General features: G+C 40.6%; 1 protein-coding gene across 1 annotated transcript; it reads right to left on the reverse strand.

The window, feature by feature from the left end:
- Window positions 1-3,956: 3,956 nt before the first annotated feature.
- LOC133423069 (C-C chemokine receptor type 9-like) lies at window positions 3,957-6,525 on the reverse strand. The gene is made up of 3 exons (XM_061713172.1): window positions 6,436-6,525; window positions 6,232-6,287; window positions 3,957-5,342 (listed from the first exon to the last, which is right to left on the reverse strand). The coding sequence occupies exons 1-3, from the start codon at window positions 6,437-6,439 to the stop codon at window positions 4,278-4,280; spliced, it is 1,125 nt and encodes a 374-aa protein (XP_061569156.1). The 5' UTR covers window positions 6,440-6,525; the 3' UTR covers window positions 3,957-4,277.
- Window positions 6,526-16,454: the final 9,929 nt, after the last annotated feature.

The raw sequence follows: 16,454 nt of genomic DNA on the forward strand, positions 1-16,454 counted from the left end.
GGAAAACTGACAAGGGAACTAATCCAAAACACAAAATGGGACCAGAACACTAAAACCACAGACTGTGACCAGAGTTGACAAGATCGCTGAGTCAAAGTTAAGATTAAATTACATCCACCCGTAACTTGGACAAGTTTTTACAAAGTTGTTTCCCAAAAATGATATACCACAAAACAAAGTTTTGTTCAGTATAAACTTTGGGAAATAACGATAGGACTGAAATGTTTTTATCTAACTGAGTTAAATATGAAGGAGTTGGATGTGATTTAAACTTGTCTACTCAGCAGTGGCGACTTTGTGCAGGAGCTTTCACTGGCTCTGAAAAGCAGTCAGGAGGAGTATGTTTGACGGTTCCTCTTTACAGAACCACTTCGGCTCCAATGCACTTGTACAATAGGATGTCTGGTGTAAAAGGCTCATTCCAGACCACCTCTGTGGAGATGAGGTCTGCTCTCTGATTGGACACCTCTTAAAAGGCGGATTTTCATTCTGTGGTGGATTCAGCTCCATGTCCCACTGCATCAACCAACTTTACTAAACTTCAGGACAGCCACCTTGATATGACCGTGTAGAATATTTTAGTAAAGTTGAGGATTCATTTCCCAGGGCCGGAGGCAGTGGGGCAAGTCCAGATCATGATGCTCCCTCTACCATACTTCCCAGTTTAGGCCACATTTGGATGTTGTTGAGCTGATTTTCTCTCAAACAATTCAACTTTTGACTTCATCAACCCAGAAAATATTTTCCCAGTAATGTTGTGAATTGTCAAAGATTCTCTTCTCTTTGTTTTGTTCATTTATATATTTATTTGTTTTCGGAGTGCAGAGGCTTGTTCTGTGCTCTTTATGCTTATTTCATTTATTCTTTATTTCATTCAAAAAACAAAACAATTTAATACAAACACAAATACAAATGTTCCTAACTTATGAATGAAAAGGGAGCAGAAAGAAGAAGAATCTTATCTGATCTGCCCCTTTCACAAATAACATAAATTAATAATAAAAAAAAAACAACTAAGTGAATAAAAACAACTAAAATAAAATTAAAATAACATTAAATAAAATTACCACCGCCTACGGGTATGTCAATCAAACTCAACATTTTTCGTTATATTTCCTTAACATACAGGCTTTAATTGTTCTTTTGAATGTAATGTTTGATTTGGATTCTTTGTTTTCTTTGTTCAGATTGTTCCATAAATTGATTCCTTTCACAGAAACACAACGTTCCATCAATTTTGTCCTGCATCTTGGTTTTATAAAAATCTCTGTTCCTTTTAAGTTATACTTGCTTTTTCTTTTTTCAAATCTTTTCTTATTCCATGCCTGACTTGTGAAAGGAGATTTGTTTTGACAGTTCTAGTGTTTACCTGTTACTCTTGGGTTCTTCTTAACCTCGTGGAGGAATATACATTTTGCCTTTGACCCTGGAAAAGTCACCAGTCCACTGCAGGGCCACATATAGACAACTAAACCCGTGCTCATTCCCATGGGCAACTAAGAAGCACCAATTTACAGACGGATGTTTTTGACTGTGTTAGAAAGCTGCAGTACTCACAGAAAACCCATGCAAGCCAGAGGAAGAACATGGAAATCTCCTCACAAAAAGGCCCCGGTGAGGATTTGAATCGGAGACTTTCTTCCTCCGAGGCAACGGTGCTAACTACAAAGCCACCGTGCTGCCCTGACTAACAGGACATTGTGTTCAAATACTTAAATACGAGGTTGCCCCCTCCCTTTCACAGCGGTAACAGCTTCCACTCCTTTTGGAGGGCTTTTGTCAAGATTTTGCAGTGTGTTTATGGAAACTTGTGAGAAAACCTGCCTCTCAATCTCTGTTCTTGTTCATCTCTATGGTATTGATGTACAGAATGTTGAAGCATGAAGATTGCCCTTCAGTAGAGATAAGGATCCTGATCTAAACCCTGAAAAAGAGCCCATACCATTATCCCTCCTAGTTGGCAGAATGCAGCTCAGAAGGTAAGGTGTTTAACCCAAACTCACCCATCTGACTGTCACCACTTCACCTGGAGCTTGGTTTTGGACTTAGTGAGGCTTCTAGTTTTTTTGCTCACATCAATGATATCGTGTGCCTTTACAGCCGTTGACCCGGACCTGTGAGTTTATGAGGTCCTCTGCTGCATGACTGACTTCCTGAACTTACACTTCATAATGTCACAAACGGGTGACCAAGGACTATCCTGCAGCGGTGAAACTACCACACTGGTAGTTATCTGTTCACTTTGAGTTTGAGTTTGAGTTTATTTTATTTATAACAGGGACAATACATATTAATGAACATATACATGTAAATATGCAAGATTATAGCCAACGGCTAATTTTCATCTTTAGTCCCTTCGGCAGGTTAATGTCAACAACATAAAATAATAAAATCAATAAAACAACAGTAACGACAAGTAGAACAGTTAGCTTCCATGGCCAGTAGGCAGGAGGAGCAATTACAAGAGAGAAAACGTGTCCTTAAAAACACAATAGGACAGAAAAGGAAAAGAAAAGCAAAAACAATGAAAAGTATAGTGGATCATGAAACATACAGGCCAAGGGTCAGGGGACCATACGAATTTCAGTAATATTAAATGCTAAAATTAGATATCAAAGGGCTGATTAAAGTGCAGAGTGCTGAAGTGTTAAAGTGTTAGGTGCGTAATTTTGCAGATTGCCCGATTGCACAGTAAATAATTTTGACGTTACTTTGCAGATCAAGCAGGGCTTGATGGTCTTCAGAGATCTCCTTTTGTGAGGCATGGGAAGCATCAGTCGGGGATTCTCACGGACAGCACACTTAAGTGTCTTGGGTGTCTTTTATCAATTAAAGTAGCCCTAAACCACACCTTCAAACTTATTCACTTATTCAGACTCCAACTAGCTTTTGATTAAGTCACTAGTGTACGGTATTACTTATTCTTTCCCCCCAGCAATTGTTCGAGTGTTGTCTTTGTCTATTATTGTGACTCAAATATACATTGAAATTCATTAACCCCCCCCCCCATTTTGATGAGATGAAAAAATAAACTCATGTTCATGTAACCTTGACTTGCCTGGCGGTTTCCTGTCGTGCGAAGGACGAGACAGTACAAAGTAGGGAGAGAGGGCTGCGTGTTCTCACCTGAATCTAGCAGGTAGGCAGCTGTCTGGGGGCCGACCTCAGGGACCACAATAACACCTCTGGTTTGGCTCTTGCAGATAACGTTCGTGTTCTGTCTCTCACGCTCTTTCCTGTCTCCCTGTTGACAGGTGAAAGGAAAATGCACTTGGTTGTTTTTTATTTCTTTTAAATAAAAACTAAGTTATCAAACCTTTACTTTTTTCATGATTAAATGCTAAGTGGCACGGAGGATTCACTTATGTCAGGTTTACATCAGATTAATAAGTACAGTTCTATGTAAAACAAGCCAGCATCGATTTTTAAAGCAGTGTGATGCGTTGCATTTCATGCCATCTTTTCAAACCAATGCACCCGAGCGTTAAGTGTGCGGCCTTTTGAAGTTGGTGAAACCGAAATACTGTGCAGCGAGGTATAGTTCCCACAAAAAACGTGGAAACCTGTCTGCTATCTGTCTGTGCTGCAACCGTTACGAGGTCAACTTGAGACAGTTTTAAAGTGCATCCGTTAACTGATGGTGTGAAATGCCAAGTCATACCTAAAGAGTTTGAACAACCACGAGTCAGCACAGAGGATGGCACAGACTGATAGTAAGGGCATGTCTAGTCAGATCGAAAACGTTGTGGATTGAAGTAGCCGCAGTCGAGAGTTTCCCACCGCACTGGGCACGTTATGCCAGTGAAAGCAGACAAATACTTTCCAAAATATAAACTGCTGATCTCATTACTCTGCAATCAGTTATGAGTGTGCTTAAAACGCATCGTGGCATTTCCTTCCTTCCTGTTTCATCTTTTTTAATGTGGACAGAAATCAGTTGAATGAACTGCAGCAGACGATTTTAATCAGCTTTAATGGTTGTTTTTGTGCCCGAAAGACAAAGATACAGCTTCAAAATCACACGACAGAACAAATGTAAAAAAAACAATGAACACTTTTTAAAAAAAAAATGTATTTACAGTCATTTACAGTTTTTACAGGTATTCAAGGGAAACAAATGTGTGACTGTCAGAATATGAAATGTGTAAAATCCAGAGATGCTTTTGCTTTCAGGGTTGCAGGTGTTGTTTTGGTCTGCTAGTTACAAGTAATGCATGAGAAACAAGAGGAGATATGTAAGGACTCGGCTCAGGTTTTCAGGTGTAGGTAAATTGCATCTATAAAGAAAGGGCAGGAGTAGTATCGGTGTCTGACATGACGGAGGGACGTTTGGGAACTGCCTGTATTTTACTGAGCCCACCTTTGCTCACACCACCAGCACACATCTTAAATATCCTGAAGAGGTCCTGCCTGAACCGAACGCCAATGAAGACGTAGAGGAAGGGGTTGAGGCAGGCGTGAGTAAAGGCCAGGCTCTTGGCAACCTGTCCGGCTATGTCAAAACCAATCATAACGTTGCAGTCAGTGATGGTAGTATTAGCTGCCTGTGTGGCCTCCAGAACCAGCAGGGCATTGTGGGGCAGCTGGGAGAGGACAAACACCAAGACCACTACGAAGATGACGCGCAGGGCTTTATGCTTTTCAAAGCTCTTGGCCTGCAGGAGGGTGCGAATGATGACTGAGTAACAGAAGAACATGACCAGCAGAGGCAGGCAGAAGCCCATGCAGATCTGCAGGGCCAGCACCAGGATCTTAGTCTGGTTGGACGCATCGTCCCAGAAAACCAGAGCACAGTTGGCTTGCGCCTGATTTGAGTCCTTTTTCACCTGAGCGAAGATGAACTCGGGGAGCGCCAGCAGGGTGGAGACAAACCACACACCGAGGCAAGCGAGTTTGCTATAGAACAACCTCTTTCTCTTCAGGTTGTGAGCCTTGGTGACCTGTACGATGGCAATGTACCGGTCCACACTGATGCAGGTGAGAAGAAGCATGCTGCTGAAGAAGTTGATCTTGTAGATGGCAGACACTATTTTGCAGAGGCCGACGCCGAAGTCCCAGCCTTTGACAGCGTCGACCGCCCAGAAGGGCAGCATGCACAGGAAGAGGAGGTCTGCCACGGCCAGGTTCAGCAGGTACACGTCGGTCATGGTCTTCAGGCGATTGCGCACGGTGGTGTAAATCCAAACCACCATGATGTTGCCCACGGCCCCGAGGATGAAGATGGTCCAGAAGAGAGGTGGCTCGTAATGGCCACGGAAGGACCTGACCCACGTTTTCTCACACATGCCCGACTCTGCCGGGTAGTCATAGTCAAAGGAGTCAGGGGAGGTGTAAGTGGTGTCCTGCAATGACAAACAGATCATCAGATAAATCAAAACCCCAATCTCAGAGTGCACATTCAAGGATATAAAAGAATATTACAGGACAATAGTTGTGTGATAACGCCTACTCTGACAAGTTTCCCAAAGTTTTAATTTCCTGACATATGCACTTTTTTTCTCTCATTACTCAACCTGTCATGTGCAGAGTGTTTCACAACGTAAGAGGTTTATTGTGGGAATAAGCGAAGGGGCATCAAACGCTGCTTGTGACGTGTGAGCTAACCAGATTTCGCTGTCAGGTGCAGGTGTCGTGTTTGCGCTGGAGAGAAACCACATTGTGGCACAACTTCCTGCTGCTATCCAAGCGTGATGGGTGGGGGGAGTGGGAGGGGTGGGGTGGGGGGCTCTGCGAATGATCCTGAGGGGCTCCAGAGAGGGTGGGGAGGGGGGGCTGTTGCACAACGCAGTACCCCAGAAGCAAAGCGTTTAGATGTAGGGCAGAGATAAACACCGGGGGCTTAGGTTTACACCAGCGACGGAAAATGTGAAGCCTGTGAAGCCTGTGACTCTTACGGTGGTACGTTAGTATCCTGCAGATGCATGCTGAAGATAAATCTACTCCACTTGAAAACTCCAGTTTGAAATGTCTAACCAAATACACGCAGGCTCACAGTCGCACGGGTGACATGTCACAGTTGTTAGCGAGCCCACGCTTTATACACTAAGTAAAACAGCAGTTACTAACATCAGATTACAGTGAAGTCAATACAACACTATCACACAATGACAGTTTAATTCCCACTTTGTGAACATGGGTCATCAGAAGCAACTTTCTCTCCTGTGTTTCACCCTTTTTTTTTTTTGCCATACAGTGCATTCACAAAAACAGATTTCTTAAAGTAATACTCACAGTTTGGCTGTCAAAGCTCTGCGTGGATGTAAAGGTGTACTGATCCTCCATGGTATCTTAAAAGAAACAAAGGATAGTAAAATAAGACAAAAATAAAAAAAAATGTTTTAAGAGTGTAAATGATTTAACAAGGATGAAAAATATAAGGTATGATGGAGAAATGTGACATACAAGTTAGCTGGAAATGAAGAATAAAAAGCATACCCATTTAGCAGGAATCCAAAGAGAAGTCTCTCAGTCACGCTGCTTTTCTTTGTCTACAGCTGTAAACTTTACTCATCTTCTCATGCTTATATGGTTTCCACTTTAACCACAGAATCACGTGCTGCTTCCATCACCGTCAGAGGCAGAGAACAACAAGTCAGCAGCCATTGTTTCAAACTGCTTCTGCACAAAGGTTTGACACCTAGGCTAAACACGCATCAGCATGACACCACGAAAGTGGTATTTTAAAACAAGCGTCTGACGAGTCTGCGCCCATTTCAAAGGAAGCGGGGGACTTTTTGTCTATAGCCTTCCCCACTCAACCGTGCCCATCTGGCTGAGACCCAAGCAGGTTGTAGCAAGTCTTCGGCCAGTTTTAACACATTTTGTACACACAGGTGGTGCACTTAACATCAGCGCTGATTGATGCATGAAACTGAAAACCCCGGTAAACCATGAATGATGAAAGGCAGACCAAAGAAGCGGCACATAGTAACATACTGTAATGCACCTTTTTGTTTAACGTTACAGTGGTAGAAGCGTGAGGCAGCGTGAGCAGGCGCCTACAGATCAGTAAAACTGTTCTCTGACTTAACATATGCATCCATCCATTTTCTATACCTGCTTTGCAGGGTCACGGGGGTCTGCTGGAGCCTATCCCAGCTCACTACGGGCGAGAGGCAGGGGTTCACCCTGAACATGTCACCAGTCCATCACAGGGCCACATATACATACATACAAACAACCAGACATACTCACACTCACACCTATGTGAAATTTAGAATAACCAATCAACCTACTATGCATGTTTTTGGACTTTGGGAGGAAGCCGGAGTACCCAGAGAGAACCCATGCAAGCACGGGGAGAACATGCAAACCAGAGGTGGGTAGTAACGAGTTACATTTACTCCGTTACATTTACTTGAGTAAGTTTTGGGAAATGTTGTACTTTTAGGAGTAGTTTTGAATCACTATACTTTTTACTTTTACTTGAGTAGATTTGTGAAGAAGAAACTGTTCCTCTTACTCCGCTACATTAGGCTACGTTGAGCTGTTACTTTTCTTTTATCCCTTTTATCCGCGTACGGGTCAATCTCATGACATCACTGGGTGATTCTTTGGGAAAAATGTTTGTTTTTGCATGTTTTGTCACATTTACACAGACTCAAACACACACACAGAGTTTCTATGAGTTCATGGGCTTGTTCTAGTTCTGCCTGGTTAAAAAAGAAAAGTACAAAGGCTTGAAATTTTGTGCTACTTGTGCTTAATGTATTTTTTTATTCTGTTATTTTATTTATTTTATTATTTATTAAAGTACTTGAATTTACTTTAAGATTATTTTAATTTAAGCTATTTTTTATTTTTTATTAATTTTAATTTATTTTATTGATTTAATTTGCCTGAAGATGATTATTTTGTACTTTTGTCTGTTTGAATGGTTGTGTTAAAAAAATAAATCAGACGTTACTCAACAGTTACTCAGTACTTGAGTAGTTTTTTCACCAAGTACTCTTTTACTTTTACTCAAGTAATTATTTGGATGACTACTTTTTACTTCTACTTGAGTCATATTATTCTGAAGTAACAGTACTTTTACTTGAGTACAATTTTTGGCTACTCTACCCAGCTCTGATGCAAACACACAGAAAGACCCCCGCCGTGCCAGGGAATTGAACCGGGAACCTTCTTGCAGTGAGGCAACAGTGCTAACTACCAAGCCAAGTGCTGCCATAGCATCTAGTTAATGTATTATGAACTTGAAATATGAACCTGAAATATCCACTTCAGACATTTTAGGAGTTCGGCTCATTTATTATGGAATAAAATAAAACATGACATGATCCGGATTCATAAGTCAGTAATTTGACACAGTGGAGAAGTAAAGACGCATCCTCAATTATGACACAATTACATTTAGGTACTTTTGGTTTAATTCGGGTGGGCAACTGATGAAAATACTTGACCCAAAGGTCCTGAGCTGGGCCGAGCATGGTCTATATGGACTGTGTCAAATGTGGTCCAAAAGGTGTAAACAACATTTGACATGTGAGCGTTGGCGGAGAGTGGGCCAGGCTAGGCAGAGAAAAAAATATACATTTGGGTCATATCTGGTAGATATGAGGCTCAGTTAAAAAAAACATACTCCTAATCCTTCAAGACCAAACATGACCGGTAAAAGAAACTGTAATCCAAAGTGACTTTGGCTGTTTTTTATCAATACGAGGAACGGCAGACAGTAAAGAGGTCAAACAACACTTCCTAAAAGCAAACCAACATTCCTATAAATAGAAATAGACTGATATTCTAACATTAAAAGAGATTTATTTGTGCTGCTTCATTAGTTTTTGCTCATAACTCATAACCATACATGCAATTATGGGTCAAAAGAACTTTGGAGGAGAAAAGGGAAGTGGCAAGTGTTTTGTTAATGCCAAGGAGAAAGGGAAATTCTTGAGAAGAATGCATGATTTGGGTGACCGCCCTGCAGAAAGAGCATGGCACAGTAGGAAGTCCCTGTCATGACCAGTTCCCTCTCCTGACGACAACAAAATATGAAAACAACCAAAGTCATCTTGTGACCCAGAGAGGGATGAAGAGCTGTGATGATGTTGTTAATGAGGAAATACATTCTGATCATCAGGACACCCCGTGACCCTGGATGGATGGATGGATGGATGGATGGATGGATGGATTAGCTTTTGTGATCCGTGTGAAGGCTCTCTCAAGGGCTTTTTATGTGGCTTTGTAATCTCACACTTTTGGCTTCAAACATTTTCACTCTAAAAATTGACTTGAGTAATTTATACATGGTAATGACTGCGTTGCCCACAAGCTCTTCCCACGGATTGGCAGTTGCATTTCTCAGTTTTGCTCACAGTGAGACGCAGGGAAACGGCTCTGTCACGATCAGATCAGTGTTTACCTTGTGGGAACAGATTGTTATCTGCACTGTCAAAGCTATTATACTGCATTGCTTTGACCCGTGTTAAGGTCACAAAAACAGATATGACTGACCAATATACAAAAGACAGTAAAAATCAAACTTTCCAAAAGTCAGAAACAAATGACGCTGCTGGGTTAGGTCTGTATAAAGTCCAGTCCAGTCCTCGGGGGCCAAAGTCCTGCATGTTTTAATTGTTTCCCTGCTTCAAGACTTCTGATACAAATCAATATCCATTCATTTGAACGATAACCATCAGCTCCCACAATTCTGTCAATGATACATTCATTTGAACGACTTATACTTATAAACACTTAATGACAATGACAAACATCATAATGTAGACCTCTAATAAAAGCCACAGACCTCATATTCTTTTTAATGCTTCTTTTTTTCTTTATCTCCAGTGCAAACCTCATAATAGTGGTTATAGTGTGACATCCCCATTGCTCTGTCAAACTGTCTTGACATTCTTTGAAGAAAAAAAGAACATCTGAAGCCCTCACCAAACCAGTGTTATGCTGACCTCTACTTACCAAAAAGTTAGTCTGACATTCCCTGATTCACAGGATGTAAGACATCAGACTTGGCCTTCAAAATCTTCCCTTATACAGTCTCTCCTCTCACATTTTTAAAGATGTTTTCCACATTGTTAGTTCTAGTATTGTTGTCTTGATCAGTGTGTGTTTAGTGTCAGGCTGCCCTCTAGGTACTTTCTAAAAATGCTGTTAGGCTGTTTCTCACCAAAAAGAGAAATCGTGACACAACAGTCCTCTCTAACAACAGACCAAAGTCTAAATGACCACTTCTGTCTGAAGTTCCTGAGAAAGTTATTCTGATCAGCTACTGTAGTTCTAACAATAAGCCTTGACATATGAAACATGTTTCAGTCTGGTTCTGTATCATATTCCTGTATCCCTTGTTCACTAAAAACAGGTCAAACAAGTCCTTTATACCCCAAGCCATTAGAATAGAATAGAATAGAATAGAATAGAATAGAATAGAAAAGAATAGAATAGAATAGAATAGAATAGAATAGAATAGAATAGAATAGACTTTATTGATCTCCCAGAGGAGAAATTGAATTGTGCAGCAGCAAAACACACACATGCTCAACGGTTTATACAAATACACATGAAAGTATGACAAGGTATAAAAACGTATATCCTACAAAAATAAAAATAACTAATAAATAGCTAAATAATTAAAAAAAGAGCAATATAAAATGTAGAAAAATTAGCAATGTACAAGAAAAAATAGTAAACCCAAAAAACTGATAATATTTATTTGTGCAAAAAATACGTGAGGTATTTAGCGGGCGAAGGTTATTGCACTTTCAGAGAAACAGGTTATTGCACTCGGGTGGCTACAGTTGCTTATTATAGTCTGATGCCTGTGGGGATGAAGGACCTGCGGTAGCGTTCCTTCTTGAAGCGCGGGTGGAGCAGTCTTTGGCTGAAGGAGCTCCTGAGGGCTCCCACAGTGTCATGTACTTTTAAACTTTTAAACTTTTAAATATTTCTAGGAAATAGCACCCCAGCTGGCTGGGCAATACCATGTATAAGTGGATGCACCGTGTCTGTGTCCCCGTTTTTATGCTATGTCAAATTACCATAGGTGTCTATTGCTGCAAACAAATTTCCCCACGGGGACAATAAACATATATATCACATCAGAGACTGTTTTTCTTAGTTTTTCATTACCTTCTTTGAGCTGTTGACTCAGGAAGCTATCTTGATGCTTTTCGACCTGTGTTTGATTTTCTCTACACATAGCTGAATGTTAGTTACTGCAGTGCCTCTCAGTTGTGGAGTACCTCAAGACTCTATTTTGGGTCCCATGCTGTTGTCATTGTATATACTGACTTTGGCTATTCACATTCATTTGTTCTTATCTTTGAGCTTGACCTTTTTGAATAATAGGACATAAAAAGACAAAATTGGATTCTGAAAAGACATAAAGAGTTAATCCAATTACGGTAATCAAGAGACAGTGTTGTTCCAGTATACAATTATCTTTTCATAAAAGTCCATATTACATCTCTGGGACAGGCAAAAATGTACTTTTATTCTCAGTGTGTGTGGCTTTGATCAATTCCTCTTTTGAGAACAGAATTAGCTCTGGGATGTTTAGAGGTTTCATGACATAAACTGTTTAATAACAGTCCTGTAGCTTGACTTAGCCAATGAAAAACGTTAACTTTATTCGTCTTTGAATACATTTATATAATGTTGTGTGAGCGTTAGTCTCACAGTGAGGGATGTCCTGCACGGCTAACATTCTCTTGAAGATAAGTTCAGGGAAAGATGTTCCTACATTTTTCTTTTGAGGCCTGTCTTGGTTTCATCTGTTTAAAGACTCTAATTCCAGATCATGTGAACCTTTAAAAAAAATAAATAAAATAAATGTTTTCTGGCTCTTGAATGCTTCGAATGTATTGTGCCTTGTTGTAAACCCTTTGTTTTCGTGAAGGCATCTCCTAATTATAGATTTTGACAATGATACACCTACCCCCAAGAGTATTCCCACTTTTGTTTATTTTGTAAAGGGATTTTCCTTCACCAAGGGAAGAATTCTGTAATCATTCACTTTAGTTTTCTTCTATGGTCTTCCTCATTTTTTGATGCAGTACTTTTTCTTTCCTTTTAGGAATGTACCAAACTGTTGGTTTGGCCATACCTAAGGTTTTTGCTCTCTCTCTTTTATATTTATGTTCTCTCTTCAGCCTTCAGCCTTATGTGGGCCTCCTGAAGGAGGCCCACGATTTCCTCGCACTTCATAATGGAAACTCCAGTCAAGCAGATGCCAAAAGTTAACTCAATACCTTTACCTGCTTCATTTGTCCAAGTACCTCTGAGCTTCTGAAAATACAGGCACTTTACTAAAAAACAGAAGTAATTCCTAAATAGTTAATTGCATATATTTACCAAACATCTTAAATCAAAGCTGAAAACCTAACTTTTAAAGTATCTTGATTATTTTATTTCAAAACATAATCATGTTAATCATGACATTGCCCAGACAACTCCAGACGTTCACTTGTGACACATGTGACACATTTTGCGGTATGAGTGGGTTTTTTTTTTTGGTCTTTAATTTCCTAAATTGGGAAGTAATCTTTCTGTCTCTTATTTGGTGGTTTTGAAACTCTTTAGGGGGTTTTGTAGCTATATTTACTTCTTTTACTGGGTTTTGATTTGATTTTGAAGATGGTCAACAATCCTTGAAGTGCACATAAGTTTACCACTTACATGTAACAAAGTGAGGCAGCACGGTGGCTTAGTGGTTAACACTGTTGCCTCACAGCAAGAAGGTTCCCGGTTCGACTCCCGGGCCCCCGCGGGGGTCTTTCTGTGTGGAGTTTGCATGTTATCCCGGTACTCCGGCTCACTCCCAGTCCAAAAAGATGCCAGTAGGTTAATCGATGATTCTTAGCACGTAGGTGAGAATGTGAGCATGCATGGTTGTCTCTAAATGTGGCCCTGCGATAGACTGGCGACCTGTCCAGGGTGAACCCCTACCATAATGAGCTGGGATAGCCCACCGTGACTCTGCAAAGGATACAGTCAGTACGTTTACATGCAGCAGTTCAATCGGATTTCTGATCGTATAAGACATCGTTCTGACTTTTAAACTGCATGTAAACACCTTAATCCGATTTATTTCCGACCTATATCGGACATTTAATAATCGGATAGTAACACCTAGATAATTCGTTCAGAGTCGGAATTTTAACGGAGACATCGGATATTGCAGTCTGCACATGCTGGAGAATTTCCTCTGGGGCATTCACCCGGAAAGTGAAAGGAGACGGCGCGTGTTAAATAGTTGTTTAAACACCAACATGAAGATCGAAAGAGATGGCAGAAGCGGGCTTCATCAGGACAGATCAAAATAAAGTGGAAAAATATACAGAAGGCGTACATTGGCGCCAAACAAAACAGAAGTGGCTCAGAAGGGGCTCTTTGTTGAAATGGTTACAAATGGTTACCATGGTTACAGCGCCACATAGCGTCACAGAGTCAGCCATGCTCTGGCCATTTATCCCATTCTCTGAACAGCATGTAAACTCAGACAAGTGATTCGGTCTTCTGGATGTCTTTATCTGATACGAGGAGGAGGAGGAGGAGGAGGAAGAGGAGGAGACCGGACTTTTAACTTTAAACAACTGCAATAAGTGCAATAACTGTATAAGGGATTACTGTATGTATCCATAGTTTTGCATTTCTTTTAGTTATTCATATTCATTGATAGTTTGTTGTGGTGAGGGTGCTTGTTTTAACCTTTTCTTTAATACTTCCTGGAGGAGTGCAACTTAATGTATAATGTATTATGACTTGACTGGATGAGAGGCCAATAAAAAAGAAATCACATAAAGCCCCCCTCAGCACCACTGTGACTGGTTCAGTCCTTGTTTTGCCAGTGCAGCCTTAAAACTGCAGGATGGGGCATGGCGTTGACTCGGGCGATCTGGGTATGCTGCAGGGAGGAGAGGATGTTGATGTCCCCTCGAAGTCAAGTCTTCTCCTTTTATTCACCGCAACCATTGCAGTGTATGTAAACGCACCACCAGCAGCCTAGCAAGCATCTCTACTCTTTGTGTTTACCTGCTTTTTATGTTGAGGCCTCCACAAAAACAGTTACGTCTCAGTCAAAACTGTCAAACACTGGTTATCACTACGGAAGTCTAGTGGATCCTACTGGGATCCAGCAGACGAAGGATGAGTAAAAGGGTTATCAGTAGTTCAAACTTCTAACAGTGCTTCTCTGTTTCACCACAGTGGGGTACAGGAAAAGGTCCATCATCAGATAAAGATGAATACTTGTACCTTTATCTTCCACTTTCCAGAGACTAAGCGTGCCAAGCTCAATAACTACACACAAAAAGATATGGATCTTAAATCTACATATAGTTGTCATTTTTACCTTTAGTCCTGGTCTTTTATTCTTGATATACTTCACTGATCCATCCTTTAGCTTGTCCTCTTTACCTTCAACTGAACCTTACATCCGTCACACTTCAGGGAGCTGCAATAGATTTGATCTTATCACAGCTGACGCTTGTCAAGATGTAGTTTTTCGATGATGTAGGCCAAAAAGTTCAGAGAACACCCAGTCGACAACCAAATCTAAATCCACGACTTTTGTTTCGACACCCAGTCATTTCAAAATGCAGAAAACATTCATTTCAATTGATTTTCAGATTTCCCCCTGGTTTTGAAAACAGTCAGACTGATGTGCCGAGCAGATCTCTCAGAACGTGAGAATGTTGAGGCTCCAATAACTCTTTGGTATTTTGATTTTATCTGCTTCAAACAAACAAGCAGCTGTATGTCACAATAAAAGTACATCTTCTTTTTAGTTCTAAGGTTTTTCAAAGGACTTGATAAAAAAAAATATATATAACTTTAAATGAGCAACAGTATATTATTAAAATATGTTGTGTGGTTATTTACATAAGACACATGAAGTTAAGATGCAGAAGCCGGGTGTGAAAACCTGACTTCAACTTTACCATTAAGAGTAAATAGCAGCTAATCAAATGTATTTGATCAGGTCATCTTGTTATGTTCTGGCTGTTTGCCGGTCTGGAGCACTCAGTCGTATGTTAACACACTGCAAAAGAGGAAAGACATCAGTTATAATCTTAAAGAAGCAATTACCGCTGCCATCACTCTGGGACGGGTTTCTGATGTCAATTCAAAATAAATTCCCAGCCAGTTTATGCATTTGGACCCCATTGGGATTAAAAGTGGGCCCCATATGGTTTAAGGTGGGTCAAAGGTATGGGACCAATGAAGGGTAGAAGTATACTAAAATGAGCTTGTGTGTTAGTGTACTAGTGTGTGTGTGTACTAAATGAGGGTGGGCACAAAAAAGGCTTATTCTGTGGGTTTCATTTATTTCCAGTAACATATGCCCCACATTAGATCATTACACGTTCAGATAGGACCCAGAGGCAGGAGACCAGGAGGCAGGAGTTCCAAAAAACATGTTTATTTCAAACTTCAAAATCCATAAGCGATGCAAAGCAGGATCTACCAAAAAACCAGAGCTTAAACGTGACCAAAACTACACAAACCGGACATGGCACAAGGAGGAAACAGTACGGACCAGCAAGGAGCAAGGGACAGACAAGACAAGATATACACAAGGCTTGACGAGACACAGGTACAGATGATCAGAGCAGACGGGAACAAGGGAAGTCAAAACAAAACTTAAACACAAGGACATGAGTTTCAAAATAAAAAAGGAACCTAAACACCCAAATTGTGACATTTACTCAAAGGCGTGACATTCACCTCCCACTGAAATCCAGGTAGGTCCCACTCACAGCCCGTATATGCAAACATAGGCTGGGCAAACATGTAACCTGCAGGCAAATCCATGTTTGATCCATTTTGTACCCCACTTTTACTTCATATGGGGCCCACATGTAAATGCTGGCTGGGTTGGAGATCATCACTCTGCGGTATGAAAAGGTTATTCACGAGTCTGAAACATTCAAGAGATCACAAGTTCACTCAAAAGGCAACAGACAGTTCTCAGAGAGAAAGTGAAAAACCTTGTATCGACATGACACACGCTGCATGTTCCAGTATGCTAATGACGCTGTTGCTGCACCGTTCAGGTTTGCAAAGTTTCATCTGAACAAACCACAAGACTTGTGGAACAAGGTACTCAGGACCAAGAAGACCAAAGTGGAGACAGACGATGAAAATCCAAAAACCAGTACCAACAGTCAGTACCATCACCTCATACCAAGAGATGATCATTTGGACTTGTTTTGCTGGCAGAAGACATGGTTTTACTTAGTTTGTTGCATAATAATTTTACTTCTATGACCCAGTGTAATATTCCAAGTCTGAGATCGTATTTGTCTATTTATAAGACATTGTAAAGACCAGATGGTTTTCTGTCATGGCCTCATATGTAAAAAATAATGTAAAAGGTATGTCTATTATTTCACAGAAAATTAGTTCAAGATGAAACAAAGAGAAACAGCACATGAAGGAGTCATTCTCAGAAGTCACGTTTCCAAAACAATAATCTTGATCTTGTTCCCTTTTTGCTC

Source organism: Cololabis saira, chromosome 22, assembly GCF_033807715.1.
Source record: "Cololabis saira isolate AMF1-May2022 chromosome 22, fColSai1.1, whole genome shotgun sequence".
In the NCBI taxonomy this organism is placed as follows: domain Eukaryota; kingdom Metazoa; phylum Chordata; class Actinopteri; order Beloniformes; family Belonidae; genus Cololabis; species Cololabis saira.

Bases quoted from the DNA above. Each gene is read 5' to 3' on its own strand.
- LOC133423069 (XM_061713172.1), bottom strand. The intron at 5,343-6,231 runs GTGAGTATTACT...TTGTCATTGCAG, and splicing joins AGAGCTTTGACAGCCAAACT to GACACCACTTACACCTCCCC.